The sequence below is a fragment of the Hirundo rustica genome, chromosome 4 (genome assembly GCF_015227805.2).
Source record: "Hirundo rustica isolate bHirRus1 chromosome 4, bHirRus1.pri.v3, whole genome shotgun sequence".
Classification (NCBI taxonomy): Eukaryota; Metazoa; Chordata; class Aves; order Passeriformes; family Hirundinidae; genus Hirundo; species Hirundo rustica.
In genome coordinates this window covers 47,398,984-47,423,286 of record NC_053453.1, presented here as the reverse complement: position 1 = coordinate 47,423,286, position 24,303 = coordinate 47,398,984, and the positions used below count along the sequence as shown (strand labels likewise).

At 44.6% G+C, this 24,303-nt stretch overlaps 1 protein-coding gene across 11 annotated transcripts in view; it reads right to left on the bottom strand.

Annotated features, from left to right (window-relative positions):
• Nucleotides 1–24,303, bottom strand: part of ZC3H7B (zinc finger CCCH-type containing 7B) — a 51,593-nt gene extending 27,290 nt beyond the window's left edge. For 5 of the 11 annotated variants that reach the window (XM_058420466.1, XM_040061108.2, XM_058420468.1 and 2 more), the window contains exons 1-10: nucleotides 20,015–20,033; nucleotides 17,110–17,170; nucleotides 13,867–13,900; nucleotides 13,287–13,484; nucleotides 12,292–12,450; nucleotides 9,314–9,394; nucleotides 7,801–7,860; nucleotides 6,362–6,404; nucleotides 2,143–2,396; nucleotides 749–1,097 (exon numbers count right to left, since the gene is read on the bottom strand). In XM_058420466.1, coding sequence (XP_058276449.1) covers nucleotides 749–1,097; nucleotides 2,143–2,396; nucleotides 6,362–6,404; nucleotides 7,801–7,860; nucleotides 9,314–9,394; nucleotides 12,292–12,450; nucleotides 13,287–13,484; nucleotides 13,867–13,900; nucleotides 17,110–17,162 — 1,231 coding nt within the window. In that variant the 5' untranslated portion in view covers nucleotides 17,163–17,170; nucleotides 20,015–20,033. Of the gene's footprint in view, nucleotides 1–748; nucleotides 1,098–2,142; nucleotides 2,397–3,384; nucleotides 3,411–6,361; nucleotides 6,405–7,800; nucleotides 7,861–9,313; nucleotides 9,395–12,291; nucleotides 12,451–13,286; nucleotides 13,485–13,866; nucleotides 13,901–17,109; nucleotides 17,171–20,014; nucleotides 20,034–24,028 lie in introns of those variants that run through there. The other 6 variants (XM_058420467.1, XM_058420471.1, XM_058420469.1 and 3 more) reach the window with 5 other exon arrangements.

Below are 24,303 nucleotides of genomic sequence, written 5' to 3'. Positions count from 1 at the left end.
TGAGAACTGGCATTCCTAAGGCGGCAACCCAAAGCTGAGGTGAATGTGAGTGTTCAAGTGCTGATTGACCAATCTCTGCTGTTCTCAAAATACTTTTGCTGCCAATATACTGCAATACTGGGAACAAGTTAACCAAGAAGAAGCCCACTTCCCTCCTGAACAGGAGAGGACTTAAGTCTTCGCCCACCATTCTCTACAACTTTTTCTCCTTGTGATGTGAGAGTTCAGAGCCCCATTCCAAAGGACACTCATTGCCCTGAATCCAGAGACGGGAAGGACCTACCTAGGCCTCTGCCTAGAACAACAAGGTCCTGTATCACTTAGAACAGTCATCATCATTCTGCTCACTTTGTGCAAAATGTCAAAGAGTCACTGAGGAGGCAGGTGGAGGAATCATATTATAGTCCAGCAAATAGTGCCAGGGGAAGTGTTCTGGACACAAAGCCAAGCGGAAATCTCATCACTCATCATTATACACCTTTGTGTTTCTTTCTCCGCTTTAGATTTCACTCCATGCAGGTACTGGTTATCTGGGATTACATACCTACAGCTTTTCTCATTACTTTTGAACTAAACATAATGAGTTACCCTGTCCAAGAGAATTCCCTGCTCTCTTCTACATTTGTATTCCTGTTCTGACACACCATCAGAGAAAGCTACAAGACATATGTCCTCAGCATTGAAGGAAATAATTTTAGCATGCATTCACAGCTAAGGCAACACAAAACCACATCACCCTTGCACTTACCAATGGCAAAGGAATCCAAGGTATCCAGAGACCCCTTGCTTGTCCCAAAGGAGTCCAGGGCATCAAGCTGTGTATCTGTGTATGGAAGCAGATCCAGGGAATCCAGCGAATCTAAAGTGGAGCTGCCACTTCCTCCTGGTGGGGCCTCAAAGGCATCCAGGACAGAGGAGGAGGAGTGCTGCTTGGTGGGATCCATTACCAGGCCAAAGGAGGCAGGTGGCAGAGGGGTGGAGACAGGGATGTTGGCTGTCACAACTGGAGGCAGCAGTGGAGTTCCCCCCGGAAACACAGGAATCAACTGGGGCATCTCTGTTGGCAGGTTGGTAGGAATGGTGCCCTGGACCAGAGTCTTCAGGGGAGCAGGAAGGAGGATAAACAGCAAATTAATATTGAGGAGCAAAGACTGAAAAGAGATGTCCTGGATTTGCCCAGCACAGAGTTAATTTTCTTCTTAGCAGCTGGCACAGCACTGCGTTTTGGATTTAGTATGAGCATAATGTTGATAACACACTGATCTTTTGATTATGGCTAAGTTGTGCTTACTCTAAGTCAAGGACTTTTCATTTCCCATGCTCTGCCAGTGAGCAGGTGCACAAGAAAATGAGGGATCTGAACAAGCCGTGGGGATATTCCATACCAAAGAATATCATGCCCAGGATATAAACTGGGGGAAGTTGGTCAGGGTCACTGACTACGACTCAAGGAAGGCTGGGCATTGGTCAGCAAGTGGTGAGCAATTGTACTGTGTATCACTTGCTTCTCTTGGGTTTTATTCCTCCACCTCTCTCCTTTTCTATTATTATTGTTGTTAATATTGTATTTTATTTTGTTTCAATTATTAAACTGTTCTTATCTTAAACCACAAGTTTGGGTTTTTTTCAATTATCCTCCTCATTGGGGAAGGGCCAGGAAGAAAGTGAGTGAGCAGCTGTCTGGTACTTAGTTGCTGACTGGGGTCAAACCATGAAACAGAGAACAACAGTCTCCCGGTGAAGGTCATGTTGTATTAGTTGGAGCAAAAGGATACCTGGCAGCTCAATCCACCTGCACACTTCCCACAGACCTTCCAATTTTTCTGTACTGCCAACAGTCTGGACCAAGATCCCTAAGGAGGTGTTGGGATACCTGAATTCATCAGTCTGCAAGGCAGTGCCACGTGCTGGGCACTTAAACCAGCTCAGGTTGAGAAACAAGGCAGTTGAGTATACACAAGAATAATGATGACAACCCATGGCACCTCTCATCAGGGCTTTTCTAACATGAAAATCACTATACTGCCTCCAGACCCAAGGTGGCTCACATAAGCAACACTGGCAACTAAAATCCAACATAAGAACCACCAAGGACTATTTGGAACAAAGAAGCAGCAGACCCCACGCAGTGCCCACACTTACCAGAGGGTATGGTGACCCTTCAGCAAGGGAATCCAACAGGGAGTCTAGCTCTTCCCCAATGATGTCGCCATCTGTGAAGTCTTCCACGTTCTCAGAAACTGGCAAGGGAACACAGTCTGGAGATGGGAGCAAGCTGGCAGCAGGAAATGAGGTGGGCAAGCCCTTTGCATCTGAGTTAGAGGGCAGAGGGGCCAGCCCTTCATTCACAGGGATGGCCACAGGACTTGGGAGGCACTGCAGGTCCATAGAGCAGTCTGTGATGAGAAACAGAGCCAGTCACCAGGAGAGCCTCTTGCAGGAGGCAAATAGAGCACAGCTTGACAAAACCAATATTGTACAACTCCATCAAATCACAAAAACCAAGTATGCCGATTTTCTGAGAGGAGAGGCTCTAGTCTGAAGAGTACTTGACCTTTCGTTTTTGTTCCCATTCTCCAATGGCTCGCCAATAGCTGAAACACATTCTAAGGGCCAGTGCCCAGTATGACTGTCAGGATCGGCAAGCACATACAGCAACCAGGAACAACACAAAATCTGTGGCTGAGCAGTTACCACAAATTCACTATGAACAGGACTAAAAGCTAGGGGCACAGAATACAATTTCTCTATAACCCACCACCTGGTGTTTTCTTTAATGTTCCTCACTAATGCATTTGGCTGCCTTCTCCAATCTTTGAAGCTTTGATATCCCAGCTGAAAGCTTGCTTACTTGTACACCCTCTCTAAAACCCCAGGCATCCTAAACGGAAGAAGATAAACACATGGTCCTTAGAATGGGACGAGAGTCAGAAATTTTGCGGTCAGATCAGGTTGTGCTAACAATGTGTGCCAAAAATCTCCATCAGACTCACTCAGCTGTCTATACCCAAGTAATTTCCCCGCTTTTGAGTCTTTCCTGTTGTCCAAAAGTGGGAGGTTGCTACCCATTTTCCCCCTCAATATCATCTGATCAGCAAACATGCCCTTGAGAACTCGTGTGAGGTGGGGCCGAGGCAGGAAAGAGGCGGTGGTTTTCCCTAAGGTTTCTTCCCCTCTCGAGTACATTACTCAAGTAGTAAGATGTTCCCATCATGCAATATAAACCTCTGTTAAGTAAAGTTAAGGTGGCAAGCATATGTTCTTCACAGAAGAGCATTTTATTCTCAAAAAAACCCGAAAGGTTAAAAAAAAAAAGTTCAAATGTTAGAAATTTGATAAATGCAGCATTACATTTGCAGTTCTCAAACCAAGCACCCAAACTACCTTAATTCTGCCCCGGTGCAGATGTCCTGGAATAAAAGAAAATAAGTAAGACAAAGATGCTACCTTCTCCAGCCACTGGCTGCAGCCATTGGCTGCACTGTAACTGCAACAGACTAAGGCTATAAAAGCAAGGCAAAGTTTGGAATGAGGGACAATGGCTTTATTAGAAAGACTTATAAAATTGGGAAAGAAACTAGACAAGCTTCAGAGACACAAAACTTGACCCAGCAAGAAATGCTGCATCCTGTCTGTACCAGGCCTGTTCAATCAGCCCCCAGGAGAACTTGGCCATCCCTCTGCATTAGGGACCAAGTGAGTGGACCCTGTTAGTGGCTGCAAACAACTTGTTTGCTGGCCCACAAATGTGCTGGTGCCCTCTCAGAGAGCTCACCAAATTAACAATTCCAGCAAATCCCCAAGTTTTGAACAAAACAACAGAAGAGATGACAAACGTAGGCATGCCCTCCTTATCTCTAACTCCACCAGAAGCACAGCACCAACCCCTAGTTGGTGCAACCCTTCCTCTAGTACTCATTGTGAATGGTCCACAGGGGTGGACCACAGCAAAGGTGATTGTGCAAGGCACTGGAGGCTGAGCCACAACAAAAGACAGGGAAGCAGGGGAAGTGGCACGGAACAGACACAGGTTCCTCTCCACATCCTCAAGCATGCTGTTGAAGGCAAACACACGTTGTACTATATGGGATACAACACAGGATTTCAGTGCTGCAGCTGAATGTATTTCCCACAGGCTGTGACTCAAAGGAAGGCTGTGCATGTCCTTAGTATTGCAGCTGCCCCACCAATCAGGCTCATCTCCAAACCCATGCCCCCTTGCAATGACTCATCTCATCTATCTCAATCTCCCTTTGGTGCAGAACCTCCAGCGGCCAGGGAGACAGCTATCCAGCTTTTCTCATGGCTGGAAGCTTGGCCAGATTCCCTGCAGTACAAAGGGATGGCTTGTGCCTTCCGATTTTTCAGATGTTTAAATCTGGAGTACTGTCAAGATCCCTACAGAGGCCAACAAGAAGTCCAGAACATGCTGGAAGGGATGAGGACACGTGCAGTGGGGAGCAAAAGGGTGCACAGTGACAGGGCCCCAAAGGATCCAGCAGTTCAGACCCTCTCTGAGGAATGAATGAGGCCATGCATTTTCCACTCAGACTGGGAAGGAAAGAAAAGTGGCCTTCACACACCCTAAGAGGCCCCAAACCTGGAAACACTGAATGCATGACCAAAAGGCAGACCACGAGATCCCCACAGCTCAGTGCTGTAGTAAGGAAAAGATCAGAAACAGATTCTACTACTTGCAAGTGGAAGAGGGAAGATGTCCACTCCCCTCTCCCTGACTACCCAAACCCAAATCCTTCAGCCACTTCCTCCCACTCTACTCTGTCCAATCTTTTTTTCCTATCTCTCTTTCCCATTCCTGCTTTCCTCAGAACACCAGATCTGCTGACCTCACACACCAGCTGTGATACCCACGTCTCACATACTCTCCTTACAGAATGCTCATGCATCCTCTGCATTCCCCTGTTTGCTCCATCTTAAAGGATTAAAACAGCTTTCTTTGATGAATAGCTCACAGGCACACCCACACCGGCTGATTTCTGCCCCTGCCATCACACTCAGCCCCATGTATTATTGTAAGGTCAATGAGGGGCTTGTCCATACCACCCCCATGAACCAAGTTTCCCATACCAAGCCCCCCTAGCTGGCCATACACCTGCCTGTCCCCAAGGGGCAAGTAGAGAGCTTTTAAAAGCACTGTTTCTAGGTCCGCTCTCCAAAACAGCAGTGTTTCGCTAGTGCATTACCTGACCAACCGCCATACCAAGACAGATCTGAGCCATGATCTCTCTGCAGGGCTGGGTTGAGTTAATCAGATGACTTCAACCAAACCAAACCAAACCCAACCCCACAAAAACCCTTGCTAAGAAGACTTTGAATCTGAAACCCTCAGGGTACCCAGCACCCACAGCCGTCCTGGTGGCACATCACTCTCAGGGCAATTGGATAACATAATTCCAATGCTTTTACAAAGATTTCCTAGCAAGATTTCCTAGCAATCTTTTGCAAAGATTTCCTAGCAGTAAAGGCTCTGTCTGCCTGATCTGCAGCAAAAGTGGCATGCTGCTCTTACACCAAATCCAGATTAGATAACGAGCTTACTGGATGCGATCATTTGTTAGCCTGTAGCAGGAGTCCAGTTAATTTTAGCACAGCAAGATAATGTGAAAACTCTCCTTAATTCACAGAACTGGGTCTCATGATCTCGTGTAGCTTTCCAAAGCACCCTAATAATGAAATGAGTTTCTTTCTATAAAAATAGCAATTGCTACTTGTGGTGGTATGTCCTCACACTTACCTTCACACAAGAGCTACCTTACAAAGGAACAAAGATGCATGTGCTCAAAGGCAGAAGTTCAGTGCTCCAGCACACAGGGTAGCAAGCCTTTCTACAGGGGCAGAGTTAAGGTCACTTGTTTCTCAGCACGAGAAAAGCAACCTTGTTAATCTTCCTTCCTCTCCTCCTGGCTGCCTAACCTTGAACTCATCTCTCCCTGGGCTGCACCCAACTCCTCTGTTTTCAATTCCTCCACCTCAATGTCTTGGAGGACCATATACACTCAGAGCATAAACAACCTTAACTTCACTTTATCTGGACAGTTTGCCTTGGAGCAGAGTTTCAGAAGCTTTGCCTAAGAGCAGCTTTAAGAAAGCACAACTGGAGGGAGCTGTGTACCTCAGCAGACCCTTTTAACTCCCAGATGCATCTCCCACTGGGCCTGGATAAAAAGCTGTTTTTTTAAGAAAAACACTCCTACTTTGCACCACTTTCTCCTTCTCCTAGTTACCAAGGTCGGGAGTGTGTGGAAGAGACACAAATGCAGGTGATGAATCTCTCAAGCCTGCCAGCCTGGTCATATATCATACTGAAGCCACAAAAGTCTGAGGAGAGAGAGATCTTTACCTGTTTCGATGTCATCTATTGAGCCCAATCCATTAGAAGTAGTCTGCAAAGAGGATGTAGTAAAAGGGAGAGGAAAAATACTGTAAGAAATCAATCTTTAAAAAGACATCCACACTTCACACATGGGATTCTTTACTGCTCCTAAATGTATATGACTCTTTTCCTTTCTGTTCTGAAACAGTAAAACCAATGAACTTTAGGAGGCCATTGATCCAAGGAACCTATTCATGTTTACCTTCAGCAGCCAACAAACCCTTTTGCTGCAAAGAAAAACCATGCCTACACAATATCCAACCATGTGAGCAACTCCATATATAGAATGGAGTATTTCATGTGCGGAAAGAACACTGTGTCCCAAGTCCCAGGACACACCAATCAGCCCACTGCATGGGAGATCTGATTAGCCTGATCTTACACAATGTTACTTTTCTTAGTTCGCATATTTTCCAATCGAACAACCACAAATTTCTACAGCAAATTCAAAACAGGAATATGTTTCCACCAAGACAACCGCTGACTTTGAGCTGAAGGCAGGAAATACAGTCCATATTTTACAGAAACATAGAGGTAAGTATGTGTGCCTTTAGCTTAAGCTTAAAAAGGCACAAGTAAAACATTTGTCTTTTGATATTGCATCTACTACAGTGGATTTTGCACTATTTTCAATTCTTATAAAAGGAAAAGATTTTTAAATTAAAAACTAGGCACAACGATTAAAGAAAACTGACTGGCCTTCCTAGAAAGATGGGAAGCCAAATCAATAAACAGTGAGAGGTAAACTAGTTCTTTAGTATCCCATCTCACTGTACAAAATTACTACGTTTACAATTTTATTGTTTATTTGTTTTAAGGAGCATTGTGAAGTACCAAAAAGCATGTAATAACAGTAAGTGCTAGTTTGTTGGGATGTTTTTTTGCCCAGTGGTAGAATGTTGGCATCTAGATTTCCCACAGCAGAAGAAGGAAACTAGCAATTTCTTGTATTTTACCTTAGTATTTGTACACTGCCCTACCCAGCTGGCTCTCCCAGGATTATATAAACAATACATAGATTTTGTATGTACCTTGCTCAATACCCCACAGGACTGCATTTTTTATGTTTCTTCAGCAGTTGCACTTTCTGACTTTTACTTAACATTGCTGTTAGATACGCAAAACTTGAAAACAAAAATTTCTTTAAAATGCAAGAGAAAGCAAACATTAACAATAGCTAAGAAAAATAACCATCTTTGGTGATCTAATTACCAACATAAAAAAATTACATCAGTAGAAATATTTTCAAATAAATTAATTTCTGGCAATATCCCTTAAAAGCAGAAAACACTAATTAAAACAGTTAAAACCTAAAAGACAGTTATAAATTTGCACGTAAATAAAATTTTAAAGCACTCTAGTAGCACAATCCATAAACATTAACCACCACAGGATGCAAACTCTACCTGGTTTGATGAATTGATTGATGTGCCATTACTGAGTAGTGAGAATGTTTCCAATTCCTGCTGCAAGAAAGAGAGGGGTCTTAGAGCAGAATTCAGCCCGTGAATGCTCATAAACTAGGTAAAGCTGGGTTACAACATGGCTTCTTTCCAAGCACTACCCAAAAGTAAAAGCAACCTCAAAAGGCTACCCACTGTGACAACACAGGAGTACATATCTGTCAACACTGAAAAGGGACATTTATTTGTTCTGTACACCTCAGAACATCTGACCCACAACAAGGAGGCAAAAAATTTCCTTGAGAAACAGATGGGTTTGCTTTTCCTTGAGAAATTACTATTTTGGGAAGGCATTACCACACTGGAATGAACGCTGGAACTCAACATGAGATCACAAAGTGTTAACAAAACACCAATCACAGAATTTCAAATAATAAAAAGCATTCTGGAGTTTAATTTTTATATTTCTAACATACAGATGGTTTAAGCCCATCTCAGCGGAGTAACATGACAGCAGCAGCAAAAAAAGTAGCAAGGCCAACACAGTGCACAGCTACAAAAAGTATTTCTTCTCCACATAAACTTCCCTTTCTTTGAGACAGAATAATTTTTGAGTGTGGAAAGCTGCTACAAGATCAAGGAGTTTTCTTAGGGCAGGCAAATCACACATGAAGTTTGTTGGGGAAAGGATTAACGTGTTTCAGCCAGATTTACCCTAAAAAGCTCTCCGCAAACTGGATGCCTACCTCATGCTACAAAGGTCCCCCTACGCAGGTAGAACAAGCTGTTTGTTTAATACACCCCCATGCTTGGGTCCAAGGATGCAAATGTCATCCTCCACTACCCACTCACGTTCTCTGCTCCTGAGAACAAAATGCATGACCAAAGTAGCTTTATGGGAGAGCAGCTTTATGGCTAGCAGTGGCCTAATACCCTCTAGCTCCATCCCAGGGTACACATTTAAACACCCACAGCATTTCCTTGTACAGCCAAGTTATAGATCCAGCCACTGGTGTCAATTAGCTTCTGACCAAGTGTGTATCCGTTGTTCTCCCAAAGCCAAGCCCTTCCCCTACCACAAAGAAGTGTACACCTAGAAATGGGGCAGGAACCCTTCATGATCCATTGCACTATAAAACCAGCCATGCCTCCAACGCAGCAGAGGATGCCATCCTTCTCATTGCATAACAGGGAGAGGCAAAACCTGCTTTGGGATCAAGCCACATATTCCTCTCCTGCAAAAAACACAGTAGGCATCTACTGTGTCAGAAATTTCTCCTGCAGCACCAGCTGGGAACTGAGAAAACATCCTGGCAGTAGACACAGAGCAGCAATGGGGTTAGAAATGGATCAAAGTAAAGTGAGTCAGAGGGTCAAGACAAGGAGGGTTGCCAGCAGCCTGCTAGAGTTTGCAGGGTTGTGTACACGTCTTGTAACTGCAGAGCAACACCTACCACTTCTGCAAAAGTAAATATGTACAAACAAAGGATAGCCTCTAAGACAAAAGAAGTCATACCTGAGGTCTTTTGTATGCTTTTCGAACCCTCAGTCCCAGCTTCTGGGCAAGCTCTTGTCCCAGCTGTGTGACGCTTTCATCCTGGGGACAAAATCATTGACGGGACACTTTCAGATTTGCCTTTGTGGCACACAGAATGAAATAAAGAGGAATGCAGTTATGCACATTGGGCTGCACCAAGAAGCCTCAACTTCAGACAGCACCAGGTAGGTAATTTCCAGAACAGCCCCAGAAGAGTCCACACAGACTTCAGCATTCTTGTCATTCACTCCTGCAAAGATGCTGCAGCTGCACCAGGAGTTTTGCCCTACACTCATTCAATGCTGCAGAAAATCAGAATCAAGTATCTCCTTCCAACAAAGTACCCGCTCTGCAAAAACAGGGTTCAGGAGTCCTGCTGGCAAGTTGGCTGAAGGAGCTCCCAAGGCTGGCTGCTGATACAGCTTCCACAAGGTCTCCATGCCTGGGATGGTACTTGCATGTCCTCCCTCTCTTCCAGCTGCACAGTTAATAATCAGTTTTGATAGGCAGACAGTACCCACTAGCCTGTTTTGCTTTTTTGTTTTTAAAGCTGAAACTAAGTCTCAGTTTTCAACCTACTAACTAGAAGGCATTTTGACCGTCTCCAGCTCCAGTTAAACTGCCTCTGCTTAGTCAAGCAGATCCTTCACCTTTCCCCACTGTGTGGCATTTTACCATCCTCCCTGCCCAGTGTCCATGCCCACTCACACACCATGGGCTTTCTGCCCAGACTAACAACCTGCCACAGTCTTCTACACTTCTTTACCACCAGCAACTGTCTCCTTCCGTTTTCCTCTCTCTCCCTGTTTGCAAAAAATATCAGAGTACTTTAACAGTTTTCACAAAGAAGAAAAGAAGTATCTTCCCAACCTGTTGTGACAGCTCTTCTGAATTTTCCAACATCTCCCCCTCATCTCCAATCTTGAAGCTTGCCCTCTTCTCTCTACTTGCCATGCTGGTCTTTCCAATCTCCTTCTCCCTGCAGGTTGAGTCCTTTCCTTTCAACAGCTGAGAAACCTCTGGTTCTTCCAGCCCACCGTATCAGTAACTTTTCCCTTCAATCCAGAGTGCCATTTTTCAATTGTACTCGCTCCCCCACACCCTTAACATTAGTCTTGGCACCAACTTCACTGAATTCAGTGAAAACAAAATCTAGCTTGTCCATTTCCTCTACTAAAATACTCCATGACATACCAAATGTAAGCATATCACAGAAGTATTATTAACTTCACCATACTGAGAACTTCTGCAAACTAGCAGCACTGAGTATCTGCACCCAGAAATAAATTCACTCTGATAGACAGTGAGCCAAATGAGTGGCAGATCCTTTATCACCGAAGTTTTAAGACAGGCTCTGTCTTGACCACAACAAAGCTCTCAGCAATTACAGCAATGCAAAGATGGAAGTACCTGTGTGCTCCAGAGGGTAATGGAAACAGGAGTCAAATGGATTGCAGAGGGCTCCCGTTCTAAAGAGGCAGGAATTCTCTCTTACTCTTCTTGTATTAACTCCTCCCTTGAGCCAAACCCTAAACTCCACCCCTGTGATACTCTATAAAAACCCCATGACCCTCCCTTTGCCTGGTCTTTCGTCTTTGTCTCCATCCCTGGGGGTAATAAATGCATTCTTGAGCTTATGGAGACCCGTCTTGTTTGTTCCCATGCCCGGCACCAGCAGCTGCATCCTCCCTGGATATGAACTCAGTTGCAACGCGATGCAAAAATAGATAGATAGCATGACTTGCCTTTGATACAGAGAAGGCTTATGATTTCTGTTAAGCAGGAAATAAGACAATGGGGTGTGTTAATTTACACGGCTGAATTGCTTAGAATAGGAAATACAGATCACTCAATATCCAGTTTTTTAGGCTAACTTTCCTGGCACTGAGAAGTTTGATAAACTAATGATAATAATGGCAGCTATCTAAATATAACTATATAGTTAAAATACAAATTAAATCAAGTGGCTAAACTGCAATGTCAAACATGGCCACATACAGCTTTACAAGAACACCTGCATTAGATGCTTTTGTTAATCAAAGGATTTGTTTATAAAACAGTTCCTTGGGACTCCCCAGACATAGTATCTAATATATTTTGGTCACCCTGTTCTGCCAAGTCAAAGAAGCTAGAATTTACAAGCTATACACAAGGAATAAATAACTGCTAATAAGGCTTTCAAAGATTGCTTCTATAACACTAAAGGGAAGTAAACTTCTGCTGAGGTGAATGCATTTTTCTTGTAATAACATTACTGTAATGGATCAGAACAAAGATCAGCACAACGCTCACTTGAATCCATGTAATCAGTTTGGTTTCCTGATCAATAACTGGCCTAAGAGGATGCTCAAAAGCACTGTCAGGAAAATATTTAGTTCCTAGTATATGCAGATAGTCCTTTTTGCATGCAAGAATTTATACACCCTTGAACACAAAAATAACTATGCCATATGATCTCAAGGACACCTTTAAATGTTCCTCAAGAAATAAAAAGTTTGATCACTTTGCCTTAGCAATCAGTAAGTGAAATGTGAGGCATTTGTACCCAACACAGGAAAACCATATGTGTTTTTCTTTCAGAGCTCCAGTTCCCATTTATCCCATGCTCCTAGTCATTTCCATTAGACATATGAAAGCAACCAATTAAAACATTCTCATGGCTTTAGTTCACCTTTTGTTAAGAGTAGGGGTTTGCTCTTCACAAACAGACCATGAACCTGCTGTCACTAACTGGTGTTCCTGGCTGGCACTATCTGTGAGAGGTAACTTGGCCTGAAGAAACATGTGTGGACAAACGTCTTTGAGTCAGAGAGATGGAATTTCTGGGCATAAACATGTTCTTGGGGGGAACAGCCAAGATTTCTCTTCCACTATCCTCTGGCCTCACGCTAAGCATGTTGAGGAGAGGAAGGTTGTGAAGCACAAAACCCAAGATGAGTTGTATGTCAAAAACTTACATGTGGGAGGGACAGCAAGCATCGGCTGTTGCACTCATATGCTTCTTTGTGTCTTCCAAGTTCATTTAAGGAACGGGCTTTCCGGAATAGCGCTCTGATGTTCTCCTTGTCAAGTCTTAAAGCCTTCTCACAGTCTTCCAGTGCTTTCTCATACAACCCCTGTATGGAACAGACCATCTGGAGTCAGCTGAGGCACAGCAGACTAACTTGTCCCTCTCTGTGAATGCAAATATTCTATCTCTCAACGGAAAACAGGAATACAAGAGGCAGGTAGAAGTACATATGTTACCTCATGCACAAATATGTGCGCAAACACACCTATGTTAAGAGAACATTTTGCCAAATCTTGCAAAACTCGAAACACTTCAAAGTCAAGGAATGACAGAACTAAGGTTGCTTGAGCAACCCTATCCTGTCTTCCCCTCTACCCTGAGCATGTTACACTTGAAAGTCTTTAATTATGTGACAGCTTGCTAATTTTCAGGGGACTTGGTGTCCTTACAAACAGGATGGGCCTGCTGTGGGGTTGTGCCATAAAGGAAAGCTGTTACATGCCTTAGTAAAATGGAAGCATGCAGCCTTTTAAAGCCTGGCTATTACAGAATCCTTTTCCACGTGTATGTTCAAGTTTCTTCAAGACCCAAAGCCTTCCTACTATCTTCCAGTGTCTCAAAGGAGGAGGCAAGAGCCTCTAGAGCAATAAACAGTATTCCAGAAAAATACTTGCTCGATACTGGAAGACACTGGGCGGTGCTAACTCCTCACCACTGAAGAGCAGTACCTTGGGCCTGGTCCCCTCTCCTCACATTCTTCCTCCAATCTCATAGCGCAATTGTGAGCAGTCTGCAACTGTGCAGACTTTTCTGTGTGTTGTTGTCTCCTCCAGTGTTTGAACAGGGAGTGGACAAAACCAGCTGAAACACCTCTTGACATCTTTTCCAACTGCACAGCACTGCAACCCTGGCTCCTGGGGGATGACTTGGAAAAGCACTCACCATGGCAAAGTAGCAGGCAGCTCGGTTGACATGGAGCTTGCAGAGGAGTTCCTTTGGGATGGTCACCTCGTCAGAGGCAGCATAATCTGCTATGTTCAGCCCTTCTACGTACTGTACCAGGGAAAGCTTGAAATCCTTCTCTCGGAACAAATCATTGCCCTCTGCAAACAAGTTTCTCACTAGCTTCTGCAAAAAGGCCTGGGCAGCAGGGAAAGAACAAATACACTCAAGTGGATATTCAGAAACAGGAGAGACTTCCCAATTTCCCATTCCTTTCCACATCTTTTAGCAAACTGCTTGCCCACTAAAATACTCCTGCATCACTACTCTCCTGTAAAATGTCAGGTTTTTTGGTAGAGGAGAATAATATAGTCAAATCCCCATTCTTCTTGAACACTCAAGTGTCTTCTCCTCTCCCTGAAAGTTGTCATCGTTAGAACCCTAACACTTTAAATCACAGACAAATTGTGACAGACCATCCCACATTCTTCAATTTTGGTATGTAAAATAATGGCTGTGCAACAGAACAAATCTTGCTAACCAGAGGGCTCCCGCTTTCAACAAACGAAACCTCCATTACCTCATAATCTTCTTGGCTTAGGGGTAATGTGGACCTGAAGAAAAAGAAGAGAAAATACTCATGAAACAGGCATCTATGCAAACAACGGGTTTTGTCTGATGAGGAGATCATTTTTCTGGTCCTGTGTTGGTGATCTCAGTAAGTTAGTGAACATTTTATCACTGCAACTGAGGCAAAGAGAACACAGTTAGGGAGCACTATGCTCAGTGACAGTCACAGTGCTGTCAAGTGATGGTCACATCTAAGAGGGACCTGAGACAAGAAGAGTTTTATTATCATTTACTTTCTATGCATACATGATCCTCTGCAATGTGCCTTCAGGCAGTCACCTAAAAAACCCATGTTTCATAGAGTCCCATGAGAGACCGCCATGAAGAATACAAGTGTATTTTATGTGCATCTAATGAGAGGCACCAGAGTGGCACTCCAAGACCTCCTCAAATCTTTTGTGAGACCAGAGACATACAGAGTATCTTGGTTTTGAAAGACAGTTGCCTGCCAAGGAAAGCTACAGCCCGCCTTGGAATGGAGAATGTAAACCCCCTTCCCTCCAAATTACTGTAACTTTGCAATTAGGGGCTGTCACGCAAAGATATGGGAAATAGGAGTAACAGTTCTTTACTAGGAATATTAAAAAAAAAAAAGAAAAAACAAATGTAGTAGTACAAAAAAACGAGCAAGGAAACAAACAAAAATCCTGGAAGAAGCCCTGACAGAGTCAGGGATACGACCAGGCACCCTGTTGGTCAGGGTATTGGAAGCAGTCCAAATAAGTCCTCCTGGAGTAACAGATGTGGTTCTGTGGAGTAGAGATGGTCCTGCAGAAAATCCAGTGGTGGTGAGATGGGTCCAGTCTTCCTCCAGGAATCCAGTGGAAAAACAGGATACCTTGTGTCCTTCAGTCCCAGTTTTGATCTAGCTAGGAAGAGTTGGCTCCTCCCCCACTGTGTGGAGCATCTCACAATGGGATGATGGAATGTGTCATGTCATTGGTGGGCCCTAATAGCCCATTATCAGAAGATGCCCCCCTGGAGGATGGAGGAGTGGTGAAAGGAGTAAGAAACACTGTCCAACCTGGTTTTAATGGCTGGGCCATTATCAGGAGGCATTCTCCTCCCTCCCCCCTGGAGTTAAAAGAGAAGGACAAAACATCTCCCCAAAAATAGCCTTCAACAGATGAAATAGAATACACATTTCTAGGTTACATAATCCAATATACAGAGATAAATGCAATCACTTTTCTCTGCCTTAGCCACATGCCTTAAGGCCTGCCCCACCAAAGGAAGGGAGAAAACAATGAAGGTTCAGGAGACCATTTAACTACAACTTTCTTGGCCAAGGCTGAGCCACAAACACTGGCAGCGCTTGTGAGGATAACACCACCTACCTGTTGTTGTGTGCTGTTTGGTTTCATATTGTACTTCATTTTTACACTGGGTTTTATAATGGTTTGTTCTCCCCTGTTCTCCTGGAAAACGTAGTATTTCGAAGTTTGTCCCTGCCCTTCCCCCAGCCCATTCTCACACATTCTTCCCAGTCCCCTTCCTTGAATGTAATCCAACCCTCTACCACTCCCATCTTATCCCTGATTGTATTGGCTTGTCCCTGCCTTTAGCCCCTTCCCTGGATTTAAGTGACAGACCACGCAGCTCTCTTCCTCTTGATCGGGGGCTCCTGGTCAGGCCTCTTGATTCGGGGCTCATGACCCAGGCTAGGTCTGGGGCAGCACCACAGAAGAAAGACTGACTAAAGCCCTGGTTTCACCTCTGGATCAAGCACAACACCTCCTTCCTTTGCTGTCGACAGGGTCTCGCTCTCTCATGCTAAGGGAAAGGTTCTCAGCCGCCTCCTGGCTTTCAGGACCCTGAGGAAACTCCTTCTAACTGCATTTTGTCTCTTGAGCTAGCCGGGGTGAGAACGGAGCCAGGAGCTCCATGAGAGAGACAAGCCACACCTACCAACAACAGCACAGAGACTTAAGAGAAAGGTTCTGTTCTTCAAATTGGACCACCCAATTCATCCAGGCTTGGTCCACATATATTTTATTTTTTCTCTTCAAGGACAAATCGATAGGCTCTAGAGGAATCCTTAGCACCTTTCATAGCTTTTCTTACCTACAGTGCATACATGACCTTACATGGTTACAGAATAAATGTATTTTAGATTTCATCTAGTCACTCGTTAAAACTAACTACAGGAAATGTCATGGCTTTGTAAGAAATACCATGCTGCTTACAAACTTCGACTCCCTCCTCCGCATCAAACTCAAATTCTCATTGTTCAGAGTGCAAGATACGCCCCAGATGCATGAACTACACCTCATATTTCTAAATTATTTCCTTCCCCAGAATCTTGTGCATTTTTATAAGTGCTACCAATATAAATCTCACAATTACTTCTCCAAAACTGGTTTATCAGCCCTATTTAGTCTCAGACTGGGATGAAAGTATCATGGCCATATTAGAAGATACAAATATGTAACACAGAAGATCTGGGGGGGGGTTTCCTATAGCAGCGGCACAGATTTCAGGCATAATAATTGCAGGACTCAAAGCAGACCTTAAAAAAACCCACACTGGTCTGATTACAATTTTACTACTTCCTTACTCACCATGGAACGTGGACCTGAGTTTGAGGCCTCTGCCAACTCAAACACTGGAGGGAGAAATACTAATGTATCTTAAAAGAAAGTACTAGGATTTGTATCTACTACATACGCAACCACTTCAAGCCATATAAGGCCACATGATATTCATACAAGAGGGATCTGAGACATCAACCAGGCTGGCAACTGTAAAAGAAGCCAGGTCATCTGCTTTTCCTATAGGCACCATATGGCTGCCTAACAACTTATGTACCTTGTTTCCTCACCTACAGAACTGAAACACTATCTTCCTTCCTAATAAAGGTGGGATAACCTTGTTGAGAAAGCACTTTGAGATCTTCATGCTGAAGATGATGTAGAAGGTTCAAGTACTATTAGCATTATGCTGGCTGTAATGAACATCCTGGAACTGCAGTGGGGGGCAAAACCAAAAGATATTAAAACAATAGAATTTCAAGTTTAGAGAGCTGACAGGACAAGAAACACCCTGAAAAATCACAGCCAAAATCCTCAGGACAGTATCTCTTTCCCATGCAGCAAACCCAAAGCAGTGAATAGGAAAAACTCAGTTCCTGCAATCCTCGACAGAAAGACAAGTGCCTCCAAATCCACAGAGAACACTGAGATTGTCCACTTACTGAATGAACTGAAGTCCTTTCTCTATTTCTTGTTTTCTCTTCTGCCTCTCCATTATAGTGGCTGTGGAGGAAAAAGAGACAACACAAAGTGAGTCATTTTAAGTTTTGCTGGCAATTAAACACCACAGTATTTTGTTTGTGTCTGAATTTACTACTGAAAAAATGTTCCAGAACAGATGCCCTCAACAGCGAAGCCCTGATTTATCCACACTGCAGGTACAGCTTGGCAAGAAGCTCACTACCAAGTATCTGCTTTTTCTCACATGCCACTGATAGGATACATAGGCAAAAAGGAACTACTTCAATTTGAGCTCTCTGCTTAGGCTGCCAGTAAATAAAGGAATGGGAACCAACTGTTACCATGACTGCCTTCTAGGAAAGAAACCCAATGCCATCTTTGCCTACACTGGTAGTCATTTCAGGAATTTGTGCCAAGACCCTCCCATGATAAGCAATTCTGACCACTATTTACCTGGGACAGATTTAAACTGGTTAACTGCACAGCCTATGAAACATATCGTATCTACATGAGGTTTATGGAAGTACAGCACAAAGGAAGATGCAAAGGAAGGAGATGGAATTGCTTGCTGTGGTCCACATAAAAGGACAGCACTGAATCCATGCAATGGGGATTTCATGCTGCAAATCAGCAGGCAAGAGCAGTACAGACTGGGGAACACTTCTTTAGAGAGGGAACAGACCCCTATCCTGCAGTGTTTTAAACTGGAGTGGGCGGCACCCTAGGAAGGCTCAAGAGTTATCTGCACTTCCTCTGCAGTTCGGAAGCAAGTTTTGGAATGGCTCCCCAGTGACTTTTCTCCAAGGTACGAAGGTCTGTCACACAAGAAAAGAATAATGAAGGGGAGCAAGGATGGTACTTTGTGGCAAAACTGAGTTGCTGGTGATAGCAAATTTCACTTCAACCAGCTGTGACCACAAATAATACTCAGCATTTGAGGAATAGGAACTTGGGGACGAAGGCAGCAAGTACAGAAACACTGAAATGAGATGCAGATGACGACCCTGTACCTTCCCAACCCAGGAATGCCTCTGAAAAGATACTAAAGTAATTTCTCCACCTCTACACTACAACTCGGAGAGCATTACCATCCAGCTTCCTTTTACATTAAGACCACCCCTATCATTCTAAGATATCTTGCAGTATCAATGACGCACTCAGTCTGAACAGGATGAAGGGGCCTTTAAGGTACATAAAAATCAATCCTGTCAACTCAGCAAGCCCTTATTGATTGTGCTCTGTGCCACACAAAACACAGAACTGATACCTGCCCTTTACCAAAAAGAAGAGTTGGGGGAAGGGGGAAAAACGAGTGAGATAAAGTGACAGCAGAAGGAAGCAAGAGCTTGAAAGCGACACTGCAGTTTCCAAGTCATCAGATAGTAAATTTGGGAGCAATCTGGTTGTCGTGGTTTTGAAAGACAGTTGGCTGCCAAGGAAAGTTAGAGCCTCCCTTGGAATGGAGAATGTAAACCCCCTTCCCTCCAAATTATTCTAATTTTGCAATTAGGAGCTTTCAGGCAAAGATATGGGAATAGGAGTAACAGTTCTTTACTAGGAATATTGGAGAAAAAAAAAAAAAAAGGAGAATACAAATATAGTACAAAAAACCAGGCAAGGTAGCAAACAAAAATCCTGGAAAACCCTGAGAGAGTCAGGGATATGACCTGGCACCCTGCTGGTCAGGGTGTTGGAAGCAGTCCAAATTAAGTCCTCCTGGAGTAACAGATGTGGTTCTGCGGAGTAGAGATGGTCCCGCAGAAAATCCAGTGGTGGTGAGATGGGTCCAGTCTTCCTCTGGGATCCAGTGGAAAACCCAGATACCTGGTGGTCTTCAGTCCCAGTTTTTATCTAGCTAGGAAGAGTTGGCTCATCCCCCACTGTGTGGAGCATCTCACAATGGGATGATGGAATGTGTCATGTCATTGGTGGGCCCTAATGGCCCATTATCAGAAAATGTCCCCCTGGAGGATGGAGGAGTGGTGAAAGAGATAAGAAACACTGTCCCACCTGGTTTTAATGGCTGGGCTATCATCAGAAGGCATCTGCCCCCCTCCCCCGCCCCTAACCACCACCCCCCCCGCTTCCCCCCCCCACCCCCGTCACCGGAGTCACAAGAGATAAGGAAAAAACATCTCCCAAAAACCAGCCTTCAACAGATTAAATAGAATACACATGTTTTTGTTTACGTAACCCAAGCCACTGGTTCAAGCAGCAGGTAGGAGATTTTTAAGCAGCTGAACTTCGAACAGGATGGGCAGTATAGCAAGAAAGGGAAAGCCAACAGACAAGGTGAGGGATGATCAGCATCTCTACAAAGGCTTTCAAAAGAAGTGATGGAGAAGAGCTGGTATACTTTAGTACAACACCAACAGAAGGCCTGCATTGATTCATAAATAGCTTGGATAATGAGCAATCAGGAAGAAAGAAGGAAATTTAATAAGGAGATTGTGAGGTTAATATGATCACTAACAATACAGACAGACAGGCTTGAGAGGTAGACAAGGAGAGAGAGGTAATTAATTTTTTTTCCTTGTGTGAAATTCTGCAAAGACAGAGGAAGTAGGAGAGAACAGAGAAGCGGAAGAGGAGCAATAGGAACAATTTCCACAAAGGCAGCAGTGAAAGTCATGAAAGAGGACAGAGCCACCCCAGAGCACTGTAGGAAACTGTGAGAGCCATCAGAGACAAGAGTGAGGAAAGAGTCTTCACAGGAAACAACAAGAGAGAAACTGTGGGGAAGAAAAGGAGGCAAAAGAGTCAAGTGAACTTTCCCTAAGACTCATGGGGAGTCCACAGGGAGGAAGGAAGAATTCCCAGCTGACTGGTCCCTGAACACACTAAAAGGTTTAAAGTACTCCAAACAGCATCACCTTGGACCCTCACCTATGCCCCTCTGTTCCAGGTCTAGGAGCTCCATTTTGGCTGAGGTCCAGGTCCTGCCTCGTGTGAGCTATGCTGTAGGTGAACCTATCCTCAGTTCTATCTCTGGGACAAACTTTAGACCTCCACTGCAGGCAGCTTGTCTCCAGTCCCGTCTCTGGCACCATCTCCTACCGCTGGACTTGCTGGCTGGACCTGGACCAGATTCACCACCTCATCTTTGGGACTATTGATGGGCCACTGCTATTGACATCTAGTTCTGTCTACACTGTTCAGGTGTGGCAGGACTGCATCCTATGAGTGAGGGCATTGCTGGTGCCATCACCTTCAGCTACTCACTTGTCCTGCCTGATGGTGCAGCCCTGCTCTTGCTGCTCAGTGAGCCATGCTGGAGGGAACAAGTCAGGAAAGTGAAGCAGCACCCCATGGATCTGATGAAAACGGTGACTGTGGGAGAGCAGTTGAACACTGGCTGGTCATCACCAAGTCAATGGCTGCATTCCAAAAATGCTGTGGCACACCTTTAGAATTGTGTATATCCACAAAACAGATCACCACCTTGAAAAGGTTTTGATACATACATCTACTTTTGTTTCTGAGCTCAACCTTTAAAACACTCTGCAAGGAGTGAAGAGATCAGTACCAGCTCTCACAGCTGCCCTGATCCCCCTGCTAAAACATGCCACACAGCAGGATGTCAGTCTGTTACAGAGCGAATTGATTACTGTTGCTTGCCCAGAGAGAAGGACATTCAAACATTACTGACCCAAAACTGGAGTGCAGCCAAAGGACTACTTGGAATGACTACAGAATTTTCTAGAGTTACCCAACTTTTCTTGCAGCCTGACGCTCCCCTTCTGTTTATTCTCTCCTTATCACTATTGCCACTGCATCCAGCATGAATATCCTCACCCTTGCTTCACAGGCTGACCAGCCTATTGCATCTCTGTAAGTCCCACAATACAAAGCTACAGTTTGATCCTTGCTACAAAACCCTCCTAAAAGGCAACCTTCTGTGCATGCTGTTTATGCACTGCAGTTCTACCTTATCTTCCAGAGAGAATGTTCTTCAACCCCAAACCCTCCATTGCCTTCTTTAGACACAAACTACAGGCCTGATCTCCCCTCTAGACTGTTGCTCCCTGGTACTGCTCCACATTCCTCCCTCCTTGCAAGTGCATGACCAGCTTTCTCTGCTAAAGGTCTCCTCCAGGCTTATGTCATGACTTTGCACAGTAAGACTCATCCCCTCATGGCAACACTTTCAAAGTGCACACTATATGCTGCTGCCCAACAACTTCTTGCACATCTCTCAGGAACAACTACCTTCTTTCCCCTTTGATGTGACTCCACACCTACAATCTCCTTCATGTATGGCCTGTCTCCTGTCCTGTCTGCCCCAACCACTGCAGGAGGCTGCCAATCAGACTCTTTTTGCTCCTTACATCTCCTCCCCCACCAACTCACAGCAAACTTGGTCACTTCTGTCTCCCCTCATCATTCCAGACTCTTCACCATGTTACATTTAACATTCAGACCAAGCCATGCACTTGTTACACCAGCAAACCCAACACACAGTGAGCTACCCACATGAGTAACACTTCAGCTCTGCTGCACATTATACCACAGCTACAGCCTAAATAATTTTAAGCACAAAGCTTGTTTAGCTTTTGTTTTCTTGGTCTTTCAAATATTTTTGGAAACACAGCAGAAACCATTTTATGTACTGTGTCTAAGTGTCCCTTCCCCCCCCTCCAAATTTCCCAGTCAAGACTTGTTCACTCAAATCACCAGCAAAATTCAAATACTGAGTACTTTTATCTCCACTACAAAGCTCTTATCCTTTCAGTCCAGAAACATTTATCCTCTCTTGTCCAGCATCTAGAGAAAACTTTATTCACAGTTCATCAATAAATTAAAAACCATTTGCCAGACAGGAATAAAATGCTACAGGTGGGCAAAATGGTTTTCTTGCCTTCAGAAGGAAGCATGAGTCAGTGAACTGGGTGACTGAATCACAAACTGGGTAGATATCCTCTAGATGGGTAGATGGTAGAAACATGAAATCAATGGAAAGGCTTGAATTTATCTTATCAAGGACACAGCGGTTATTCATAACTCTGCCAGAGCTGAATTTGGGCAAAGTTTTTCATACTCTGTTTCTGAGATGGTAATGAGCTGACACTTGACTGACTTCCAGGCACTGACTGTAACTTTCAACTAGAAATAAGTACAAGTGGCAGGTCGTAAAACTGAGACTGGAGCTCCTCGGGAAAAAGGCTCCAGGATACACCCGTCTGAAACATGGGAGTCTTTCACTGCCTGCAGTTTGGCCACCTTAATGGTGCAGCAGAATAGCTAACTGGGCACACATCAAGCGAAGAACAAACTGTAGAGCCCACCACAAACTTGGGCTCTTGCTCACTCCTGCAGCTGCTTTCTGCCATGCCCCATTCCCTGGGTTTCACTGCTTCTCACAGCCAACCGATCTTGGATTCCCCACCACTATGTTGTGCCTACCACAGCTGACTCCTCTGTCCCTCCCCTCACCGGCGACCTCAAGGTACTTTCATAGCCACGGTCTCACATCCCAGCACCCCCTAGTGCCACTACTGCACTGCAGCATCACTGGGGTCATTGGGGTGTCACCAGGTGCACTCAGCAATATGCACTCTGCTCAGGGAATGCAGAGCAAGGTAGCAACAACCAGCCCCCACTGAAAATAAAAGCATTGACTCTAAGTTTCCCTGAGAGGGGGGTGGTGGTGGGGGCTAAAAGCCTCAACTGACCTCATCAGCCCCCATGACCTCATTTTCCACTCCCTCCAGCCTTGTGTTCCACACATAACACTTTCATGTACCACAGGGTCACCCTTCCTCCTGCCCCCACCTGCAGCACGGCCAAGGAGCAAGGAGAGAGTTGTGGGGTGATGCTGCCTTTCCCTAAGCCACTTGCTCTTAGTTTCCTGCCCATCCAGCTCGCATTCCCACGCCTCATTTGAAAAATTAAATCCCGGGGCTGGTCCCACACGGATGGCGCGGGAACCCTCGCTCGCCTCCTCCCACAACTGCCAGTACCAGGCCGCCGATCCCCGGCCTTGCGTAAAGGCCGCTGCTGGGAGGGGCGCCACCTCGGCGGCTGGAGCGGAGAGGGGCCGACGGCGCCTCCCGCAGCCCCGCGACTCTGCCGAACTCCGGCACCTCGGCACTCCCAACACCGCGGCCCCGCTAGGAGGGATCTCCCGCGGCAGGAAACATCTAGTCTTTCCCGGCAAAGTGAAAACAAATAAATAAAAATCACGCATCTCCTAGAGCCTGGGAGACGGCTTTAAGAGGAAAAAAAAAAACCCCAAAACTCCAACGCATAACGTCCCCTGCCACCCGGAAACTGTCTAAAACATTAAAGAATTAAAACCAAAACAAACAAAACCAAAACACGGTCTTCTTATTTGATAAAGTTTAGAAGACCCTACGGAAGGTCCATCTAAAAAGCAACTCCAAAGCCGTTTCATGGGGTTTGTACCAAACAACAGGGGGAAACTGCAGACTAAATAGACCAGAACACACATCCCGAACGTACAAAACACAAACAAGCACAAGGCACAAACGCGATTAATACTAAGTTTTCTATGTAAACCCAGGGTTTTTTCCCCTAGCTATGCAATTTTAGACTACTACCACATTTTTTTCCAGGGGGTGGGATTAGGTGTTTTTTTTTTGTGGTTTTTTTTTTTTTTTTGTTTTTTTTTTTTTTTTTGCGCAAACCCCACATTTTTGGCGGAAGAGGGTTTAGTTTAAAAATCTCACTCGTATTATTTTTCACCACTTTTTAAAAAATATTATTTTCCAACTACACAGTCTTTCATCTATGCAATCATTATCTGAAACCTTTACTTTCTAATGAAGCAATATCCAGATTCTCTTGTTTCTCAAGTCCACCCCTTTCTACATACACAAACACACAGAGAATTGATTTAAGACAAAAATAATCCCCCCAAAATAATAATAAAGAACTCACCTCTCCTCGGGTTCCCCCCCCCACACTCTGTATAAACTTTCCTCGATAAATGATATTATATTACTAGTTATATTATTAATGTATTATTACTAGAAGTAATAATAATAGTAAATGCTATTTAATTATAGAAGGCAGCATTCTGCTTCTGGATCGGCCGCCCCTGCAGCTCCCGCCATGTGCCTCCCGATCTCTTTACTTTCATTTCCAGGTCTCGCTCGCTCTCGCTCGCTCTCAGCTGCACCACCAAGAGAAAATACCTCCCTGCATGTCCTCTG